The 22,793-nt window shown below is 38.0% G+C and overlaps 1 protein-coding gene and 1 non-coding gene across 3 annotated transcripts; both read left to right on the plus strand.

The window, feature by feature from the left end:
• The first annotated feature begins 2,567 nt into the window (after window positions 1-2,567).
• Window positions 2,568-21,045, plus strand: LOC131769685 (hemicentin-1). 2 transcript variants are annotated; one of them, XM_059085423.2, is made up of 21 exons: window positions 2,568-2,736; window positions 2,828-3,190; window positions 4,313-4,573; window positions 5,305-5,565; window positions 6,139-6,396; window positions 7,292-7,549; window positions 7,852-8,109; window positions 8,952-9,209; window positions 9,542-9,802; window positions 11,013-11,270; window positions 11,636-11,896; window positions 12,635-12,892; window positions 13,266-13,526; window positions 15,086-15,349; window positions 15,811-16,071; window positions 16,674-16,940; window positions 17,255-17,575; window positions 18,172-18,315; window positions 18,846-18,873; window positions 19,570-19,642; window positions 20,131-21,045. In XM_059085423.2, the coding sequence occupies exons 1-21, from the start codon at window positions 2,637-2,639 to the stop codon at window positions 20,140-20,142; spliced, it is 4,686 nt and encodes a 1,561-aa protein (XP_058941406.2). In that variant the 5' UTR covers window positions 2,568-2,636; the 3' UTR covers window positions 20,143-21,045. The 2 variants fall into 2 exon arrangements, with proteins under 2 accessions (XP_058941406.2, XP_066024471.1); XM_066168374.1 differs by lacking the exons at window positions 12,635-12,892; window positions 13,266-13,526.
• On the plus strand, window positions 10,709-10,781 carry Trnat-ugu (transfer RNA threonine (anticodon UGU)). Its single transcript has one exon. It is a non-coding gene; the product is annotated as a tRNA-Thr (tRNA).
• Window positions 21,046-22,793: the final 1,748 nt, after the last annotated feature.

Consider the following 22,793-nt stretch of genomic DNA (forward strand, 5'->3'; position numbering starts at 1 on the left):
GGTTGATGTCGTAATCCGTTACAGATCCTTCTAGAGTAGGCGAAAACATGGCCAAGTGTCAGTTAACCATTTTGTAAAGTATGGTGTCTTTATTCTGTAAAGTTCGAAAGAAAAAAAAAGAAATCATCGGCGGGGAAGATGTCCTAGAGTTTAACTGGCTATCACGCGACCGTAAACTACACAGGTTTTCGCAGAACGGACGGCTTTTAAGCTTGTTGAAGACTTAGAAAACGAGTTATTATAAATAACACGTTAGCTTTGGAGTCTGCAATGACGTTACCGGCTTGAGGAAATGGGACTTGGTTTTTAGCTCGATAGGTGATCAGTGTGATTGTATGTACTTTTTTTTTTCTTCGAAAACTACTGCTTTTGCTTTTTTTGTTTTTTCTCACCAAATATTGAGTAACATATAATGAAAACGATTTGGGGAAGAAGGTAATTTTTTTTAAAAAATGTCGGTTCGATACTACCTGTCAGTCGAAAGTAGTTCGAATAATTTCTCCTAGGTTCTCACTCTGAAGGAAATTCCCAAACTCTAGGAATATGTTATTGCTTGAATGTGTAATTACTGATACATTAAACCTGTAAACAAATCCTAACGCTGCGTCGTAGTCGCTGGTTCAATATCTAAAACTGACATACAGTACTTTGTAAAAACATTACATTAATTTTTGGGTTTAATTTGCAATTAATCTCTTATAGTTGCTGACGCAAAAGTGTGGTCTCTTGAAAACGTATCGAAGTCACATAAGAATCGAGTTTCATCATTAGGTTTGATGTAAATATAAGGCCGCAACAAGCTTACTCACACATTCTAAATTCTAGAGAGCTAGCAAGGAAGGTTACTGTAGGTAAATTCGAAAAACCTTTTCATAGCTTTGAGTGTTTCTCTGTAGGTCGGCGTCGTTTACTTTTCGTGTAAGTTGAGGTTTTCAGGAGAAATTCTTAAGATATTTGGTTCGAACTTCCTCATCAAATTTTTCGGTTTCTCTATTGAAATTTAGGCAAAACTTGCACTGCGCGGTAGAAAATTTCAGTTTATCTCAGTGTAAGCACCTGTGAAGTGTTTCTTTATTTTGTCACTCACTGAAGTTGGCCCTATTGCTGTAACATCAATATTTTCGCTTTTCTCCGTCACCCGTAAACGAGACAATTTCTTACACCATCTCGGAGAATTAAGTAATGAAAACAGTGGACGTAAAACTTATTCTTTGAAGAATTACTTGTCCTTATGTTTCACCCCTCTGAGTTACTCTTTGTGAAGCTTCATGACATTACGAACGTTTTGCTTGAACGTGACAATTTCATAGCTGATTAAAAATCTTTCGCATACGCAAGATAATAGCGAGCGATACCAATGTGCTTTACCACTGGTGTACGCATTCGCTTGAATCCTAAGCCTAAGCTCCAACTAATTTCATAAAGGTCTCGCGATTCATACGGAAATTCTCTTTCCATTCCTCTTCAGCAACCCCACCAGTAACAAAGTTTTCCCACCATCCATTGCAAAATCCGGGCCAATCAAAATAATCTTGCAGGAGAAGAGGGTTTATTGCCGAAAATTACACTATTTACCCTCGTACATCGCTTTGTCTTCGCACGACCGAACAGCCTAGAAAAAGGCCTTGATGACACATCTCATCACCTTTGAAACCTATCCGATAAGTAATAATTCCCTTTCAAGATCGACGCGGCGCAGCTTCTGTCCATTACAAAAACTAACTCAGAATGGGCGTAAAAAATTATTTGCCAAAAGTTATCAAGCAAGCTGGGTCCTTTCAGAATTTTTTCTTTGTTGTTGGCATCGAAATCAAAATTACAACTTTTATAACTTTCATTTTAACTTTCTTTTACGTATATAACAGTATGCGAATTTTATATGTCGCTTATTGTACTTTATATAATTTTAGAAACACGTCAGTAGCTTTATGTTTAATTAGTACTTTCCACGATAGAATTGTTAGTCTCAACAACAAGGCCCTCTTGATTTCAGTTTCGCAGTTGAATGGGCTACCCTGAATAAATAAAGTTTATCTTTCTATCTATGAATCTCATTTGATTTGGGTCGTTATTCCGATTAAAGCAATTGCGTAAAGTCTGAAAGAAGGATCCATCCTTTATAAGGATTTCACTATGTCCAAATGCCAAAAATTCATTAATTCATGATGCAATCATTTCGTAAGGAAATATGCCCCTAGCATGCCAAACGTCATTTCCAATAGCAACAAGCTAAAGGGACACGTTTTGTGTGGGTTATTGCGCCGTTCACTTCCTATAGGGACAGCCAGGTTACAAAGACAGGTACCTAAGGATTTAAAAAAAAGGCGCTTTATCAAAAGCAGCCTATTCGTGAATTTATACGAACGGCAAAACTCTTTGAAAGATCTTTTTTCAAAACGGAAATGGTCCAAAATAAGGGAATGTCACCGTCGAGTTCACCGCAGACTCTTTGAAATTTGAATTGCCTGAATTAAAATGTCAAACATTGATTAGAGTCAGAAAAACCCCCTTAAAACCTAAGGAGGAAGTATCAAGTAACAGTCTGTCTATGACCTTCGCGGATGGAAAGCAAAACGACATCAGAACGAACTCAGTAATTATTTCATTCTGGACAGCGTATAAAGGAAGCCACTGAGATGGCTGTTGCCAAATCTGTTAGGTTTTGCATGTTGCAGAATATGTACCGTTGTGTTTTTATTTGGTTGAGTTTGACAGCGTTGTTTTCTTCAGTATCAGGTATGTGCTTTAGTATCATAGGCGCCACGGACTTTGGAATCCCCACCAACAAATCATAAAAGGCTACTAACTAGACCCTTTCCTTTTTCAGCGATCCACTGGAACAAAACACCCCCTGCAATCGTTAAAGGAATACTCGGCGAAAACGTTACACTTGAGTGGAATTTTACCATTTCATCCGCCAACGAAACTTTGGACTATTTTTCTTTGTTGCGATCCAGTTACTTAGATATGATTAAATATAGTCATAGCACGGGCAAAGTGATATACGAAGACTTCAAAGGTAGAGTGGACATGCTGGTCGATGGATCCCCGAAATTTGTCTTACTCAGTCTGCAAAGAGAGGACGATAAAGCTGAATTTTGCTTGAAGGTCTTGACAAAGAGTATAACAAATACCGATGGGAAGGTTCATTGGCCTAAACCCCACAGATGTGCTAAAATTAAATTATTGGGTAAGGTTGGTTTGTACCCTCTTCAGTGAAACGAATCGCACACGCAAATTCACTTATTAATGGTTTTGTTTCTTATGCTGTCTAAATAATGTTGTAAAATGGAATTTACGGCGTCATTAGATCGAAAGAAGATGTCTTGCACACGAAACATCTTTTCTCTTCCATTTATGGACGAAAGGTCAAGTTTGGTTGTTTGCTCCTCTATATCAAATCGATTATATCGAGTCCGGCGGGCCTATCTTTTTCACAAATCCGCAGAAGAAAAGCATGGATGACATTTAAAACAGTATAGCAAACATTCTGATAGTGTACTAAGAGTATCTGATGAATCCCATGTTGTTTAACGTGTGAAATGGAGGGCAGTTTCCGTATGCTGACCAATGATTCAACAAAACAGATGCCATGCGCCACTATTTTGAAAGATCAAGTAATTAACGAAAAACGAAATCAGCAGGAGTAGAAAAAGCGGCAAATCTTGGGAATGCCTTGACGTCCTATTTCATGATTTAATATTTCAGGTTTCGAAATCCACATCAAACGGCCTACAACACAAATGATGATAGAATCTACTGCATAACTTTGTGGCAAAAGCGCGCCCGTCTATGACCTTCAGTGTACTTTTTATTCCTTAAATGTTAAGCGATGAAATAGGTCAGAATACATTGTCAGTCTGATAGCAACCGGTAACCGGTATCCTATCCCTTTATGTGTGTTTGTTTATTTCAAGTTTGTCTTCTCAACGTTATTTGCAAAATAGTTAGTTCAGTCCAACGCGATTAGTGCACGTGTGTCAGGGTTAATGAAATTAAGCTCTCTTTACTCTACAAAAATAGCAAATAGAACTGATTAGCATTCCGGAAAAAACCCTTTCCGAAAACTATAAGCAATACTGTGGTTTTAAGTAGTCACTGGTAGTCATCGGATTCATTTTTTGCTTATGTCGCTTAAGGATTTACTTAAGCTGCACATAAATAAATTCACGCGTTATGCCAGCTTCTATTGACTCACATTCGTGGGGGAGATGCAACTTGCTTCTTTTTTTAAGAGTCTGCAAAACAATGATGTTTTCTGTTTTCATTTTTTAAATTGTTTGTTGTTTTGTTTGTTTCTTTTTTCTGGCAGAACGTCCGGGAATTGTTGGCATCCCGAAAAACCACACTGTGACATTTATTGAGAGAGAAGACGTGAAAATCAATTGCAGAACGACTGGCATACCAATTCCTAATGTTACGTGGACAAGATCAGGCAATGAAGCTAAAAACTTTCCACCAGCATCTCCCCTGATATTGAAAAATATAAGCAGAGAAGAGGACGGCTTATATTGGTGCGTAGCAGAAAATGGACTTGGTAAAGTCACTGCTTCTGTCAGGGTCATTGTTAAATGTAAGTACTATTGGAAACAGTAGGAAATTGGACAATTCCCTTTCACATTTAATAGAAAAATCTACAATGACTGATATATCGTATCAATATTACATTGACTCTGATTTACGACTCTCCAATATCCACTTTTAAGCAATCAGAGGAAACTTTCAGACGTGTTACAAACGAAGGAAACAGCGAAAAAGAACTTCACGAAGTTATAGTAACTAACGCGCAAATTGCCGAGGTTTCTAATCACAAACATTCAACCACCAAACGTTATCGATTTTAAAAGTCTAAAGAAGGAAATATAGATTGTGGCGTTTGAACATGACGTTAAGTTTGTTTTTGGTGAGAGGTCTTGATAGCTATTCTTAATTTATGGCACCGTCTGAAGTTGTTACTTTTTTCTTTAGACATAAGATCCCATATATAGGACATGATGCGCTGCTGATTAACATTTGCTCCTTGAATCGATGGTGTTTGTCTCACGTTCTTCAATTAACTATAACATCTGCTTATGGCTCTTGTTATCATATATACAATTAGATGTAATTTCCTTGCATGAGACAATCTAGACCCCTCTTTACAGAGACCTATCAAGAAAATTAAAGTAAAAGCGGTCAGGTCCACTAAGACATGAGGCCTTCAGAGATAAACCAAAGGGGAAAGAAAACCACAAATACTTCTTTTATCTTATAATAATGTATCTAACATTGATCTTTTTAAACTGAAATTTACCCACGATTTAGTTCCACCGTCAATAAAGTATATTACCCCTAATACCACTGTAAATGAGACTGATGATGTCACTCTGTTCTGCAACTCAACTGGAAACCCTGCTCCAAATATTACGTGGGTACTTCTGGATGACTTGGATGCAGGGATCAGAGGAACTCAAGAGTCTTTGACCTTCTCTCATGTTAAGAGAAATCAATCAGGAACGTATGGGTGTTTTGCAGACAATGGTGTGATGGGACGAAGGAACGACAGTGTGCATATTACGATAAACTGTGAGTAAAAAAAAAAAACTTGAATCAACCACTAACTCGTTATATCAAGGTATATACTAACATAAATTTGTGAACTAATGCAATACCACTGTAACATTCAAATCTGAACTACAAAGATAATAATAATTTCATTTGAGTTTGGGAAACTGCTCAGTGAAATTCAACTGAGTATAGCTCATGTTTCCTGTAAGTACTTAACAACGTCTGGTATATAGACGAAGTAACTTGCATCATTGAGAAAAATTTGAAACATGTATTCAAAAAAGCTCGTAAGGATAAAGTTCCGTTACGCTCCATGGTTAGTCTGAAAAACTCGCATCATCTTCTCAGAGTAAAACGCAAAATCAAAACCCATGGTGACTTAATCACAGGCGCTCTCTCGAACTTTGATTTTCTTAAACTTCTTTGAGACTCCTTGTTTCCCTTGGTGATGACTTTCTTTCATGTGCACTCTTCTTGTGGCTTTCAGTTATTCATTCATCTCAAAGTTATGCATTTATTTCACTCCATTTCTGACACAGGCTGGAAATTACGGAAAAGAAGAACAATATGTTTCTTACCTTATCTCCGTAGATTCCCCGACTATCGACATCAGACCCATCAGTCAAGCAGTAAATAAGTCTAATAACCTGGAGCTTTTCTGTAACGCCACTGGGCATCCAACACCTCAAATCACGTGGTACAAGTTAGCGGACCCTTCAGAGCTACTCACAGTTGGCACAGTCCTCAACGTGATGAATATGAACAGGACTGATTCTGGAGTTTACCAGTGCAGAGCCAGTAATGGAATTGGAATTGATGCGTTCGCTTCAGCCAATGTGACAGTCAATAGTGAGTTGAAATTAATACAAGACCTTAAAAAATGTGACAGAGATGTCAACGTTTTTCCCATAAGGAGTCTTGCTAAAATCTGATTGACCAAATTTTTGGTCCTTTTCTTTAACGATCCTTTTTTTCATAATGTCCTTGAGCCCTTCAGTAGGCTCGTCAACAAGAGTAAAAGTAAACCTGGTATTATTTCAAACGAGGTGACCATGGCCTATTTCGTACTCATAAAAGAATAACACGAGGTTCAAGAAAGAGTTTAAACTCCTGGAAGTTTTAACTTAAAAGTTGAAGAAGAAATTCGTGAAAAGCAAAAATCATGCCAAACAATGTCAAGCATTCCCACTTAACCTCGAATTTCTGCGCAGTGTACCTTTCAGGTCATATTATCAGAAATTTTTTACTTTACCTAATTGAAGCAACATTTACTTATATTGTAAGGAAATGTTCTTGAAAAGTGTTCACACAGGAGAAAGATATATTAACAGTGCTTCACTCCATAGATGAGGATTATTTCTGACATAGATAACAATTTGATATAACAAACAGTTTACTGAGTTGATCGAATTAGGATGACCGAAAATAACATTAACTATACAAAAATTTCACATGGTGGAATTGGATGAAGTAGTCCTCATCATACGATAGATCACTTGTCAGCTTAGACTGATAAGGTCTAGATTCCCTTTTTGTCACATTTTATGTAAGTACCCATTCAGTTCTTTTCTCTTAATTTTCCCCTATCAGTACTGATAGTGAATCGAGCGTATTTTCTTAACACTATTTCCGTCTCAGCTACAAAGGTCAGTTTACATCAGAAACATGTGTATATACAAGGCAGAGTCTAATCGCAGGACTTCCTCTTGCAATAACAATATTTTTGCAATTTGTTGATATTTAGTTCCACCATCGTTTGATTATATATCCAATGATACCATTGTCAACGAAACTGATGACGTTATGCTGTTCTGCAATTCCACCGGACACCCTCATCCACACATTACGTGGAGATTTTTGAGCGAATCAGAAAAACCTCTTGGATATGAAGAATCTCTTACCTTGTCCAACGTTAACAGAACCCAAACAGGAACGTATCTGTGTACGGCATCTAATAACGTGACGAATTCAAAGACAGCCAGTATACAAGTTACAGTAAACTGTAAGAACAGAATTATTGATCCACTATTATTCAACAAAAATTAAAAGTGAATTTTATTTGCCGGGGTTTCAGAAGTTGTTTCAAGAAATAGCTATTGTCGGTGACTGTGACTCACGTTTCCCCCGAGATCTTATTGGTACTTTGCCATGCTCTCCTTTGTTCTGAGTATTCCATATGTGTAATTTCATTTTTGCAATATATTAATCATTCATCAGCGATCTATGTATCCATTCTCCTTTGCTTTCGGTAATGGCTAATTTGGGGAACCAAAATAAAAACAATGGGTTTTTTATCTTCACTAGATTCCCCGAGTATCGTAATGAGACCCATCAGTAAAACAGTCAATGAGTCTAATAATCTGGAGCTTTTCTGCAACGCCACCGGGCATCCAACACCTCTAATTACTTGGTACAAGGTAGCGGACCCTTCGGTGCCACCCTCAGTTGGCACAGTCCTGAACGTGACGAATATGAGCAGAACTGATTCTGGAGTTTACCAGTGCAGAGCCAGTAACGGAATTGGAACTGATGTGTTCGCTTTAGCCAATGTGACTGTCAATTGTAAGTTAAAATGATTATAAGACTTTAAAGAATCTGAGATAGAAGTTGACTTTTTTTTCTCATAACAGCTCTTCCTAACATCTGATTGGCCACGTTTTTATGCAACCATTTTCTAAACATAATTTCTGGAGCCATTGAGGCAGCTTTTACAAAAGGTGATCCGCGCTTATGCCCTAACAAATACTCTTTATTAGCCTTACTAGCCTCTCGAATAACAGTAAAACTGTTGCTAGTCTTCTCATAAACGAAGATATTATGGCCTATTTTCATAAACATCAGTAAAAGAATAATACCTCTGGTTTTCCATCTAGGTAATCAAAATTGCGCAACAAATCTTCCAGATATTCTAAGAGAATATTAATCAAAAAGGTTAATGTAAGCACCGGAATTTCTTTGACAAAAAAAAGAAATGTTTATCCAGGTGTTCGCATTGGGATGCCAGAAAAGAACATCGATCATTACTATACTTACCTGTTTGCACAATGGGATTGGATGAGCCAGTCCTCCTCATGCGATGTACTAGTTTTCAGTTTATATAAAGTTAAGATTACATTTCCGTTTATTAAATAGACGTATTCATTGAGTTACCTTTACTGAATCTTGCCTCTGTCTACACTTACGTTGAATCAAGTATGCATATGCTGCTGATCAGTGTACATTAACAATTCAGGTGTGCTATTAAAGCAGAGTCCCAATACATTCAGACATTCTCTAACAAGAAAGGTATTGTTGCAATTTGACAACATCTAGTTTAATCATTAACGCTGCCCCATGCTGAGAAAAGAACCACCTATGTAATATGCTGAATAAAAGTACCAGATAATTTTACTCTCTCTCTGTAGACGCCCCAAAGATTGACATGAGACCTTTGAGTCAAACAGTGAATGAGTCTGATAACTTGGAGCTTTTCTGTAACGCCACTGGGCGTCCAGCCCCTCAAATCATGTGGTACAAGGTAGCGGACACCTTAGTGCCACTCTCAAATGATACAGCCCTCAAAGTGAAGAATATAAACAGAACTGGTTCCGGAGTTTATCGGTGCAGGGCTAGTAATGGAATTGGAACTGGTGTGTGCGCTTCAGCCACTGTGACAGTCAACTGTGAGTAGAAAGTTATCGATAAATATGAGACTGAAATGAATCAGAAATATATTTAAGACTATTTTCTCGAGCGAGCTCCTTGTCTCTATAAATCCTCTTTAAACATAATTTATCGAGCCCTAAATGTGACTGTTAGAAAAAGTGATCATTTTCCTTTCCCTTGTATGGACACATTAGCCTTGTTACTTTCGGCAACAAGTATGAAACAAATACACGTAGATATGTTGTTTGTCAGTGTCCATCAATAATGTAGATGTACCAAAAAGATATAGAGCTTACTTACAGTATTGTCTTTAACAATAAAAAAATCGTTGCAATTTTTAAATATCTAGTTCCACCATCACTTGATTATACTTCCGATGATACCACTATCAACGAAACTGATAACGTCACGCTGTTTTGCAATGCCACTGGATATCCTCATCCACGCATAACGTGGACATTTTTGAGAGGATCAGAATCAACAATTGTTGGACGTGAAGAATCTCTTCCCTTGTCCAACGTTAGCAGAACCCAAGCAGGAACGTATCAGTGCACGGCATTCAATGACTGGACTAGTTCAGAGGCAGCCAATATACAAGTGATAGTAAACTGTAAGTATAGAAGTCAGTGTTGATCCACAATTATTCATCGCAATTAATCGTGAGTTCTGCTTTTCTGGTCAGAGTAGTTCTAAAGAAGACTATTGCTAACTGTTCAAATTCCAGCTTTGATAAAGAAAAAAACTTTCTTTTTCATACCGGTACGTTAAAAAATCTAAAAGTTGAACAAATGGCTAAAGAGTTAAGTTTCCAATTGGTAGATAAAAAGTATATTGAGGTGGTTCCCTTAGGATGCCGGAAAAGAACATCGATCATTACTATGCCTATTTGTTTACCCAATGGGATTGGATGAGCCAGTCCTCCTCATGTGATATGCTTCTTTTCAGATTAAAGAAAGTTGAGATTACATTTCTTTGCACTAGATAGACGTATTCATTTAGTAACCTTTACTGAATCTTGCCTCTGTTTACACTTATGTTTAATCATGTATGCCTATGCTGTTGATCAGAGTACATCAACGATACTGGTGTGCTAAAAAAGCAGAGTCCCAATAGATTTAGACCTTCTCTAACAAGGACGATATTGTTGCAATTTGACATTTAGTTTGACTATCATTTGATTATTTATTCTGTGCAATGACACCATTATCAACGAAACTGACAACGACTGTAAAAATACGAAAGTCATCTTGAACAGCAGTTAAAGACGTGAATACAAAAGCGATCTTCGCAGTAATGAACAGCACTTGAGCAGTAGTGAAAATAAGGCCTGAAAAAAAGAATCAGGCCTGTAAGGAATTTGAACCATGATCTTTACGACACCGGTGCAGTGCTCGACCAACTGAGCTAACAAGCCAACTGGGAGCTTATTATCATGTTGGTTCCAAAAAAACCCGTGAAGTTGTGAAACGATTGTGAATATATAAAAGTCATATATTTGAACTGCCCTAAGCCAGTTAGCTTGTTAGCTCAGTTGGTAGAGCACTGCACCTGTATCGCAGAGGTCATGGGTTCAAATCCCGTACAGGCCTGAATTTTTTTCAGGCCTTATTTTTACTATTGTTCAAGCAATGTTCATAACAGCGAAGATCGCCTTCAAATCCACAAAACTGCTAACATCATGCTTTGTTAGTAAGGAATACACAATTAGTCGCGATTTCTGCTTGTCGTGACTGTAACTAACGCTGCCCCATACTGAGAAAATAACCACCTATGCAATATGCTAAATAAAAGTACCAGGTAATTTTACTTTCTCTCTGTAGACGCCCCAAAGATTGACATGAGACCTGTCAGTCAAACAGTGAATGAGTCTGATAACTTGGAGCTTTTCTGTAACGCCACTGGGCATCCAGCTCCTCAAATCACATGGTACAAGTTAGCGGACCCTTTAGTGCCACTCTCAAATGATACAGCCCTGAAAGTGAAGAATATAAACAGAACTGACTCCGGAGTTTATCGGTGCAGGGCTAGTAATGGAATTGGAACTGGTGTGTGCGCTTCAGCCAATGTGACAGTCAACTGTGAGTAGAAGTATCGATAAATATGAGACTGAAATGAATCAGAAATAGATTTAAGGCTATTTTCTCGAGCGAGCTCCTCCTGAATTCTAATGGATACAGTATTTGGTCCTTGTCTCTATAAATCCTCTTTAAACATAATTTATTGAGCCCCAAATGTGGCTGTTAGAAAAAGTTTTCATTTTCCTTTCCCTTGTATGGACACATTATTAGCCTTATTACTTTCGGCAACAAGTATGAAACAAACACACGTAGATATGTTGTTGATCAGTGTGCCTCAACAATTCAGGTGTACTAAATAAGTATAAAGTTTAGTAACAGTATTGCCTTTAAAAATAACAAAATCGTTGCAATTTGTAAATATCTAGTTCCACCATCACTTGATTATACTTCCGATGAAACCACTGTCAACGAAACTGACAACGTCACGCTGTTTTGCAATGCCACTGGATATCCTTATCCACGCATAACGTGGACATTTTTGAGAGGATCAGAATCAGCAATTGTTGGACGTGAAGAATATATTCCCTTGTCCAACGTTAGCAGAACCCAAGCAGGAACGTATCAGTGTACGGCATCCAATGACTGGACTAGTTCAAAGGCAGCCAACGTACAAGTGACAGTAAACTGTAAGTACAGAAGTTAGTGTTGATCCACAATTATTCAGCTCAATTAATCGTTAGTTCTGCTTGTCCGGTCGGACTAGTTCTAAAGAAGACTATTGTTAACTGTTCAAATTCCAGCTTTGATAAAGAAAAATATCTTTTTTTTTTACTGGCACCTTAAAAATTTCTAAAAGCTGATCAAACGGCGAAAGAGTTTAAGTTTCCTATTGGCAGATAAAAAGTATATTGAGGTTGTTCCATTAGGATGCCGGAAAAGAACATCGATCATTACCATGCATATTTGTTTACCCAATGGGATTGGATGAGCCAGTCCTCCTCATACGATGTGCTTCTTTTCAGTTTATACAAAGTTGAGATTACATTTCTGTGCACTAAATAGGCGTATTCATTTAGTTACCTTTACTGAATCTTGCCTCTGTTTACACTGATGTTGAAGCAAGTATGCGTATGCTGCTGATCAGTGTACATCAACTATGTAGGTGTGTTAAAAAAGCAGAGTCCCAATATATTCAGACCTTCTTAAACAAGGACGATATTGTTGCAATTTGACGTCATCTAGTTCGACTATCATTTGATTATATATTCAATGACACCATTGTCAACGAAACTGATGACACCATGCTTTGTAAGTAAGGAATACACAATTAATCGCGAGTTCTGCTTGTCGTGATTGTAACCAAAAGAACTACCTATGCAATATGCTGAATTAAACTACTAGGTATAATTACCTTGTCTCCGTAGACGCCCCAAGTATTAGCATAGGACCTATCAGTCAAACAGTGAATGAGTCTGATAACTTGGAGCTTTTCTGTAATGCCACTGGGCATCCAACTCCTAAAATCACGTGGTATAGGATAGCGGACCCTTCAGTGCAACTCCCAAATGGTAGAGCCCTCAAAGTGAAGAATATAAACAGAACTGATTCCGGAGTTTATCGGTGCGGGGCTAGTAATGGAATTGGAACTGATGTGTGCGCTTCAGCCAATGTGACAGTCAACTGTGAGTAGAAAATTATAGATAAATGTGAGACTGAAATGAATCAGAAATAGATTTAAGGCTATTTTCTCGAGCAAGCTCCTCGTGTATTCTAATAGATACAGTATTTGGTCCTTGTCTCTATAAATCCTTATTAAACATAATTTATCGAGCCCTAAATGTGTCGGTTAGAAAAAGTTTTCATTTTCCTTTCCCTTGTATGGACACATTATTAGCCTTATTACTTTCGGCAATAAGTATGAAACAAATACACGTGGACATGTCAACGGGGATATGATCAGTGTGCCTCAACAATGCAGGTGTACTAAAAAGACAAGGTCTAGTCACAGTATTGTCTTTAAAAATAACAAAATCGTTGCAATTTATAAATATCTAGTTCCACCATCACTTGATTATACTTCCGATGATACCACTGTCAACGAAACTGATAACGTCACGCTGTTTTGCAATGCCACTGGATATCCTCATCCACGCATAACGTGGACATTTTTGAGAGGATCAGAATCAACAATTGTTGGACGTGAAGAATCTCTTCCCTTGTCCAACGTTAGCAGAACCCAAGCAGGAACGTATCAGTGTACGGCATTCAATGATTTGACTAGTTCAGAGGCAACCAATGTACAAGTGACAGTAAACTGTAAGTACAGAAGTCAGTGTTGATCCACAATTATTCAGCTCAATTAATCGTTAGTTCTGCTTGTCCGGTCGGACTAGTTTTAAAGAAGACTATTGCTAACTGTTCAAATTCCAGCTTTGATAAAGAAAAATATCTTTTTGTTTACTGGCGCGTTAAAAATTTCTAAAAGCTGATCAAACGGCGAAAGAGTTTAAGTTTCTAATTGACAGATAAAAAGTATATTTAGTTGGTTCCATTAGGATGCCAGAAAAGAACATCGATCATTACTCTGCTTACTTGTTTGCACAATGGGATTGGATGAGCCAGTCCTCGTCATGCGATGTGCCAATTCTCAGTTTAGATTAACTTGGGATTGCATTTCTTCCGCACTAAATAGATGTATTCATTTAGTTACCTCCACCAAACCTCGCCTCTGTCCACATTAATGTTAAATCGAGCATGCATATGCTGCTGACCAGTGTACATCAACTATACAGGTGCCCCATAAAAGCAGTGTCGAGACATTCAGACCTTCAGACCTTTTCTAACGAGGACGATATAGTTGAAATTTGTCAATATTTAGTTCCACCATCCTTTTAGTACAAATCCGATGACACCATTGTCAACGAAATTGATGACATCATGCTTTGTAAGCAGGGACAACACAGTAAATCGTGTGTTTTGCTTGTTGGTGATTATAACTAACGTTGCCATACACTAAAAAAAGAACCATCCATGCAATATGCTGAACAAAAGTACTAGGTATTGTTGCCTTCTCTTCGTAGACGCCCCAGGTATCGACATGAGAAAGGCGATCTCTTTTTAATCTTTCTTATACATTCAATTGTTATTAACCTTGCGGAAGGTCTTTATGGGAGTGTCTTAAAAGAGGTTGGTAGCACGCGCCGATCGCAGAAGTGTCTGTACCAGCGACCAAGGTCAAGATTTTGCCACACGAACTGACCAACCTTGGTTAATAAGATATTTCTGCCATAAAAAAAATGAAAAAGGAAAAAACATGTGAAAATTTATTTGCTCCCCTGACTGGGCTCAAGAATTTATCTGGCTTACTTCTGACACTAACCCTCCAGCCCAAATAGGATAAGAATAACTGTTCAAATTCCACCTTCGGACAATTTTCGTTTAGTAATAAAGAAAAATACTTCCTCTTTTCATACTGGCTCATTGAAAAATTCTCAAAGGTGACCAATGTAGGAAGGATTTCAAAATACTTATTCATATGCTGTTAATTAACGTTAGAAGAACTTGTGGTCTCTTAATTCCTATCCTTGGATGTTCACTATTAAAATATGAGTGCTGGGGACGAAACAAATTGTACAATAAAGATGTAGTTTAACAGGAACGAGCGGTATAATGTAATAGCTTAATTACCTCTTATTTATTACGTTCTTATCAAGCTTAGGGAGGATATGATTTTTCCCTTGCTCAGTTAACTTCCCTGTTGGTTTTGCTATAGAAAATACAAATTTTTGCCTTGCCAAGTATTATTTCCGATTGTTGAAACCACCTTGTCGTTCCACACACCCTAACAGAAATCTTTTGATACTCGTCAATCTCAGATAGACCATTTGCGACCCGCCTGACATCGAATGCTACGAGAAACACAGCAATCAGTGGCCTACCGGTAACCTTTCTCTGTAATTCAGACAGTGTACCGCCTCCAGCGCTCGAGTTACGTTTCAAGAACAAATCATTAGGCCTTTTTAGTGGTAGAATGTTCACCATTGAACACGTCAATGCTTCAGACGAAGGAATGTACCAGTGTGTGCCGAATAACATTTTGGGAACCGGGAAAATAGCGACTCTGTACCTAACTGTAGCAGGTGAGAATAGGAAATGAAGACTTTGAGGTAGGACGTGTTAACAAGCTAAACTACTTTATTTCACGAATAAGGTTTTATCATTATTAAGGACAAAAAATTGATATAAAATATAGTTTATTTTTCTTTTTAGATTATGATGACAGATAGTGACCAATAATTTACTTTTTCGAGTGACATAATGTTAAAATTTTCCCACGCCGAAAGTGGATGAACAGAAGCAAGACTCCATCATACGATTAATTACTTTACCGAGATAAAATTTTTATTCTTTAACAGAAATTTTTCTTTGACCGTTTCAATTTTACTTGATTGTTGGCGACTTTGATTATGAAACGAGTATTTTTCAATCACTGACTTCAGTTGTTCCTTGTTAGCTACATTTACATCTTTTGACATCAGGAATTATAACAGTGCTCTATCGCTCTTAATGGCAATGTTGTCGCATTTTTTTCAACATTTAGTTCCACCATCATTTGAGTATATATCCAATGACACCACAGTGAAGGAAAATGATAACATTGTGTTGTTCTGCAATTCCACCGGACACCCTCCTCCACGCATAACGTGGACGATTTTAAGCGGATCAAAAGCAAGAATTGTTGGACATGAAGAATATCTTAACTTGTTGAATGTCAGCAGAACTCAAGCAGGAACGTATCAGTGTACAGCATCCAATAACGTGACAAGTTCAAAGACAACTAAAGTACAAGTCACGATAAACTGTAAGAACAGAATTATTGATCCGTTGTCATTTATCTTGATATTTTGACAAGCCTGATAGTCTGGGTGTTAGACGTCCTGATAAGGACTTCACAGTGACGGAGACTGATTTTGATTTTGATGTCTGTTTTGGTTTTGGAAACGTGACTCCCTGTCGCCGTCAACAGTCCTTTGCAAGACTTCCCTCGTTCAGACAACATGATCGATCGTTACTCTTAGGTTCTGAACAGAAAAGTACTGATTTACTTCAATCATAACTAACTTTACACGGTTTTCTTATAAAAGGGGAGGTCTCCTTCTTTAAAAACAGCTGAAATGGCCACAAAAATAAATTTCGGAATGCATTCCAATTATATTCAACCCTACATTTCAACTTAAAGATTTTAGAACTAGTCTGAATTAGTGATAGATGAACTAGTGGACAGGTGTCTTTGTTAGCAAAATTGATTTGCAAAAGCTCTCTCTCTATTTGAATGAATCCAACAACGGCTGCTTTCAGATTTAACATAGCCTTTTTATGGGGGGGGGGGGGGGGGTGAGGAGATATGGGTTTCTCAATGCTGCTTCTCTTGATTTGTCTTTGTGCTTGACCGGCAAACCGTAGATAAACCGGAGATCAAAGACACGGTCCAAACGACAATTTACACGTGGATTAACCGAGAAACCAAATTGACGTGTGCGGTGGATGGTGTTCCTCGGCCAAATATCACCTTCACTCGAGCTGGAAGTGTACTGCATTCTACGCCGTCTGAAGATGGCGCCAGTCAACTTAGAATTAAACCCGAGGGTGCCGCTGACTTTGGTGACTACACATGCACAGCAAAAAATTATCTTGGTTCTGTACAAAAGATCATTAAAATAAAGCAACTAGGTAAGAAACGTTACGAATGAAACCATCTTTGTAGAAGTCTTCTAAAGTGACTAGTTTGTTGTAAGTAACTTACCATACCAAAGAAATCTTAGAGAGAGAGTTGGGTTGCATTCATCATGTTCCCTTGATTTGGAAATGGAAGCCTTATGGTGAGTGGAAAAAAGGAATATCCCATTTAATTTTTCCGAAAAAATCCGCCAAAATGGCTGGGGAGAGCAAAATTTAGGGAAACTTTCTTATTCATTGCGAAATGGTTTTCTTCGATTTCAAGATAAGCGTTTACTTTCGGTGCTAATAACTTGCACACGGTATAGTTGCACCTGCAGCACCAGAGGGACTGGAGATTGAAACAGGACTTCACAACATGGAAGTTCGTTGGCAGGCGTTAGAATCCACTCCTGATAGCCCTGTTGAAGATTATCTGGTAATTGTAGAGATGAGAGGTGAATCCGAAAGTCGGAAAACCTGCATTCGAGTCCATACGGGTAAGCGGGATCTTACGTGTGCTGTAAACGATCTTGAGAGTGGGACGGTGTATAGCGTGAAGGTTGCAGCCCGTAACAAGGTGGGCTACAGCGAATTCGCAGAAAAGGAAGTCCAGACAGAGACAGAAGCCAAACCTATAACCAACACAGGTAGGTTGCTATGAGAAGAGAAAATAATTTTATTATTATTATACCGTGTAATGCAAAACATGTTTCTTCACTTGTTTTTGACCGAAAGCGAACATGTATTTATTGTGTTTGCAGCAGTTGCTATAATTATGTTGCAGTCCAATCTGTGTGATCTGAATTTAGGAGAGAACTCTGTCAAAAGGCCCAGCTTTCAATCACTCAACATTCAAGACCTCCTTAAGTATATGTCAACTTAGCATGTCAGGTTAATTGTAAAGTAACGAGATTATTTTAGATGAGGAGAAACACATCTTTTTTGGTGGAAAATATCACATATATTTCTTATTCTAGAACACTGAAATCTAGAGTGCTCAACTGAACTCCAAGTTAAACTTCATAACACTGCTCTATCGGTGTTAATTGTGAATCTGAGACCGTCATTAAATGAACCCCAGAACAAAGAAAAGTTCATAGCTTTTCTCTCAATATCGTCGTTATCTTATTAACGGTGTTATTCATAGCAGACTCTGTTGTAGGAAACTTAATTTAGCATTTCCTTGACCCTTTGTTATATGCAATTATTTCACGATGGTAAGCAAACAAACTCTCTATTTCAGTAAAGAAAGAATTCCAGGAGCAACATCAGCAGGAACACTTGTCAAATACAGTCATTGATGGCATTATTGCAGGAGTTCTTATTTTCTGCAGTCTGGTAGTGGTAATTTTTGCGATTCTCAAACACAGGCGACCCTGTCATCCAGGTTAGTTGTCTCGAAGCTTTTCTTGACGAATATGAAAAAAATTGTGTAAGGAAATTATCCTCTAAGGAATTTACCTCACGTCGATGGTCGGATCTTAGGGCAATTTCTCTGAGAGTACTTTTCCGTGGAGCCTGCTCCAAATATGCCCCAACAGAAAGTCAGATCTAAACAGATTATATCATCTTAGGGAAGTAACCAGTACTCGAAATCGGCGCAACAGAGTGACTGAATTTCGTTATGATGTGTAAATCTTTCTAATAGTTAAAAGGAGATGCGAGTTTCTTTTAATGAAACGCAGAGCATGAAAATAAAACCAAATGGAGTGTCTAATAAATGTCGAAAGTTCATTAAAAGCCGCTTAAGAGTACTAAGTCAGGAGAACCCTATCCCTAATCTTAACCACTACAGAGCAACCGAACTGAAGACTGAAACTGAAACTGAAACTTGCCCAGTCAACATATTTCTAAGATAAAGGTGTAATGTTGTATAGTTTTAAAATAGTTACATTTACTTTTCTTTCAACTTCTCAGTATGCAAGAAGGAAAGACAGGATTTAAGGTACAACCACATTAGCCTCTTACTGTAATTATCCATACCTGTGGGTAGTCATAAATGTATTACATCAACGTGTCATGAAGAAAAAGCCGGCTTTTCATTCTAAACAGCCTCTAGTTGGCGTAAAAAAACTTGCTCGGATGTTTGTCCGCAGTCATTATCCCTTCCGAGAAGCTCACAGTTTTCCTCGAGCGATAAATTCGCGCTAAAGGAGGCTGTTGTTGATGTAACCTCCATTTTGCTTGAATTTATCTCTTTTGTTTGTTCATCTGCCAACTGTTCTTCAAAGCTCACAGTATCTTTTAGAGCAAATCTCAGAGAAAACAGTATAAGCCGAAAGTTTTCCCTGAGCTTTGTTCTCACATGACTGTTCACTTCTCAGAACAAATCGTGTCCGCAGACAAATCTTCGCACCTATTTCCGCATCAGGTGAAGCCTAGTGTCCGTGTAATTTACAATTGATCCGGTTGTCAGAGTGGGTCTTCTCTATGTCATTAGCGTAAGATGACCTAGGATCTGAAATTAATGTTCATATCCACGCTATAGATGCCCGTATGTTTTGCAACGTATTCAAACTTTCATACCGATCCATCCTAAGAGTCATAAGATTAAACTGCGAATTCTAAGGTTTACGTCGTGTCGCTAAGACTGACTACAGCTTTACGAATAGACTGATATGATTATTTACTTTATTACAAGCTCTGAGGAGTGCAACGAGGGGCATGATAATCCAGGATGCAGTTCCGAAAATCCGGTAGCAGATCAGATGGAGGTAAGTTACCAGAGCTAACTTGTATTGTTTTAAGCTAGATGGTTTGCTTCTCAGCTCCGATCTGGTAACTTGTGACGCGCATCTAATTAATAGCATTCCGTTGGGACTAATAAAACACATTCTGTATTCGGAAATTGGGCTAATAAAACACATGTCCTGCTATTTACTAAGCAGCGATGTTCTACAAACAGAATATAAATCACGTGTTGGGCCTTGCTTACCATGGAGTCTCTGTGGCTTAGTGGTAGAGCATCAGAGCGCGTAATCCGAAGTTCTGTGGTTCGATTCCTCGTGGGGACTTAGAATTTTTCTTTGTCCGACGCTCGTGACAAGACGAAAAACATCTTTCTCTAGAACATTTGTTATTGCAAATTGGGCTAAATATAAACGTTAGCTTTGTTTGCTTGAAATGCGAAATAGTCTACTGAGAAATGTATAGTGTTCCTGTCTTACGTGGTTTGTGTTTGTTTTTTCATTTTTTTTGGCAGGAACGAGTGTGAAGTTCATAGCCTGCATCAGCCCTCTCATTGAAGGGTGCACCATCGTCTCGATAAATAAGGAAACAGTTATTATTTGCCGCCTGGGAAGGGGAGGGGTTGGAGATTTTGATTGTGTCCCGATAAAATTGACCTGATCCCCGCCTCCCCGAAGGCTCTGTCTCTTATGATTACCCTCCCCCTCATTGGCAGTTGATTGGCAGTAAATGTTCTACAGTCCTCCTTAAACTCTGTTGGCGACCCTTCCCCTTCAAAACTTTGTGACCCCCCCCCCAAAAAAAAAAAAACCTTCCACCCAGCCTTCACTCAGGTGATAAATAATGACTTGTCCTTAAAGAAAGATTGTAAAAGTGCGTATAGCTGCCCCCTATACATGCGTTTAACACAGTGTTTGTACATTACTTGTAGTTCCTTCCTGTAAGAACCGAACGTTAACTATTTATTTCTGTATAGTTATTTAATAGCTGGCATTGCCATAGAGATTAGGATACCGTCATCATTTGAGGTGTCAAGACTAACGAAGTTACAGCTTGTGTATATCAGTTAACACTAGATACCTGGTTTGTTGCCAGAAAGGAACAAAAAAAAAGAAACGCTGAAACGTCTTCCTTTTTTGCATTATGTTCTGACGTATGAAGCTATGCTGAGAAACATGTTTTTTAAAAATAAGTGGATAAATACACAGCTGGAACTCTAAAAGTTTTACAGGAGTTAGAGTAGAAGATAAATATTGAAGTGTGCCTGATTTCTGGTGTGTGCATTATAGGTTTCACCGTGTTACATGCTTAAAAGTGCATCATCTTGTTGGTTTACTCGTTTAATTAACCTTTATCGAGTTTTCTTGTAATCTTGCTTGCAGTGCAAATTACTTGGATAACATCTAGAAAACTGCTTTCTTTATGCTTATTTTGTATTGCTTAGAGGTGTTGATTATGAAGGATTCTTTCATCGAATTTCTATCTCTCCCCACCGCTTATGATTCGATTCTCTGTCAAATTATCCCTTGACCATTCATATGTTGTTCAGTAAAAGCGTGTTCGGTCCTCCAATCTGTACCTCAAAATAAGTATGACATTTACGGCATGCATTCTTCCCGGGAGCTGACCAGGAGATTATCACTATATTCCAAGGTGAATTCCTTGTGGCAATCGACTCTCAAACCAAGCAAGTTGGCAGTCCTAAGGTGATAAGGGCTTTGTAATACAGAAAGGTCACAGCAATGGTAAAGCAAAGCAACGCTTCAATTTCTTTTATAAGTACTTCCTTACCTACGCTTCCTTATTCAGTAAATACGCGCACCATAAATTTTGACTCCCGAACAACATTAAACAAAATAAATCAGTCGTATTAACCCTACCATGAACTCCCGTGAGTGACGAGAATGAATTTCTCTTGACAATATCAATATAATATCAAGTAAACCGGTATAAACCGGTATAACTTATGCGGAGGCCACAAAAAAACCTCTTTGAGGAAAAAAATATGACAGGAAATCTGGGTAGGAACTATGGCCCAAATTCAGAGCAGTTAGTAGCCCATCCTACGAGGCTTCATAGTTAAACAAAATAAGTTTTTAAACAAAAATAAATTTGGCGTCAGCCAAAGGTGCAAGGTTGGTTCTGAAGCCTAGATGGACATCACGTGCCATACTCTCCCCATCGTTACCCATGATTCTCGGGCCTAACTTAGTCCCAGGCCTTGTCGTATCTCGTGCCGACAAAATATTTATTTCTGCCTTATTCGCAGACTCAATCGTCAGAAATACCATTTTCTTGAGCTTGGACGATTTGGACCATAAGCCAAGCTCTAATTAAAAGTCAAAACACAACCTAGTCAACTTATTTCGCAATCCGTTATTTACTTAAGAAGGGATACATCCAACCAATACAATAAAAACAATCGAAGACTCTCATCCGATAGTTGTAACACGCGATAATATTCCATGTCATGCTATTTTTAAACCATAAACTAGTGTTGAAGAGAAAATCACAGAAGTATCCTACATGGTGTTTTTATCTATTAAATTAAGAGGAAATACTATAGAAGGTCACTGATTTGAACTTGTTTTTACTCAAATTTCCGCTCGCTCAAACGCAAATTCTTTTTCTTTGAAGTACGTTTTACAGCCACTCTTTACCAGGTAACCTAAACTCCGATCCAGAGCGTCTCGCAATGTATTTTTCTTTAAAATTAGAGTTATGCAGGTAAAAAAGAGTAGAAACGCTTATTTGACGGAATGTTATGAAAATGATTGCGTAACTTAAGTTTTAGTATTGAAATTAACCGTGATATTGAAAATTCTATATTTCATTTTGTTTCTTGTACTTTTTTAGAGGGAAAATGGTAGTTCGGTTATGTCTCTAAGTAAGAACTGTAAGACACATAGATGGAAAGAAACTGCCTGTCTTAAGCAATTGTTAAAGAGAGCAGGCTGCCAGTTTTCTTTATGTCGAATTTTGCTTCTGCTCGTTGCTCAAAAAGTTCTACTAGGAGCCAATATACACCATTTACTTGCATAACAAACAAAGATATTTTCGTCATTTACAACGAACACGCTGATCAAATACACCTGACCGATAGAGGCCATACACTACATGTACCTTTATAAAATTGCCTTTAAAATACAATTGTGGGGTAATTGAAAGCGTCACTCA

This window comes from Pocillopora verrucosa, chromosome 6 (assembly GCF_036669915.1).
Source record: "Pocillopora verrucosa isolate sample1 chromosome 6, ASM3666991v2, whole genome shotgun sequence".
NCBI classification, from domain to species: Eukaryota; Metazoa; Cnidaria; class Anthozoa; order Scleractinia; family Pocilloporidae; genus Pocillopora; species Pocillopora verrucosa.

Excerpts from the sequence above, each read along its gene's own strand:
- LOC131769685 (XM_059085423.2), top strand. The coding sequence starts at position 2,637 with ATGGCTGTTGCCAAATCTGTTAGGTTTTGCATGTTGCAGAATATGTAC. Across the intron at positions 4,574-5,304 it reads TGTCAGGGTCATTGTTAAAT|TTCCACCGTCAATAAAGTAT; the intron begins GTAAGTACTATT and ends CCCACGATTTAG. Across the intron at positions 13,527-15,085 it reads TGTACAAGTGACAGTAAACT|ATAGACCATTTGCGACCCGC; the intron begins GTAAGTACAGAA and ends CGTCAATCTCAG.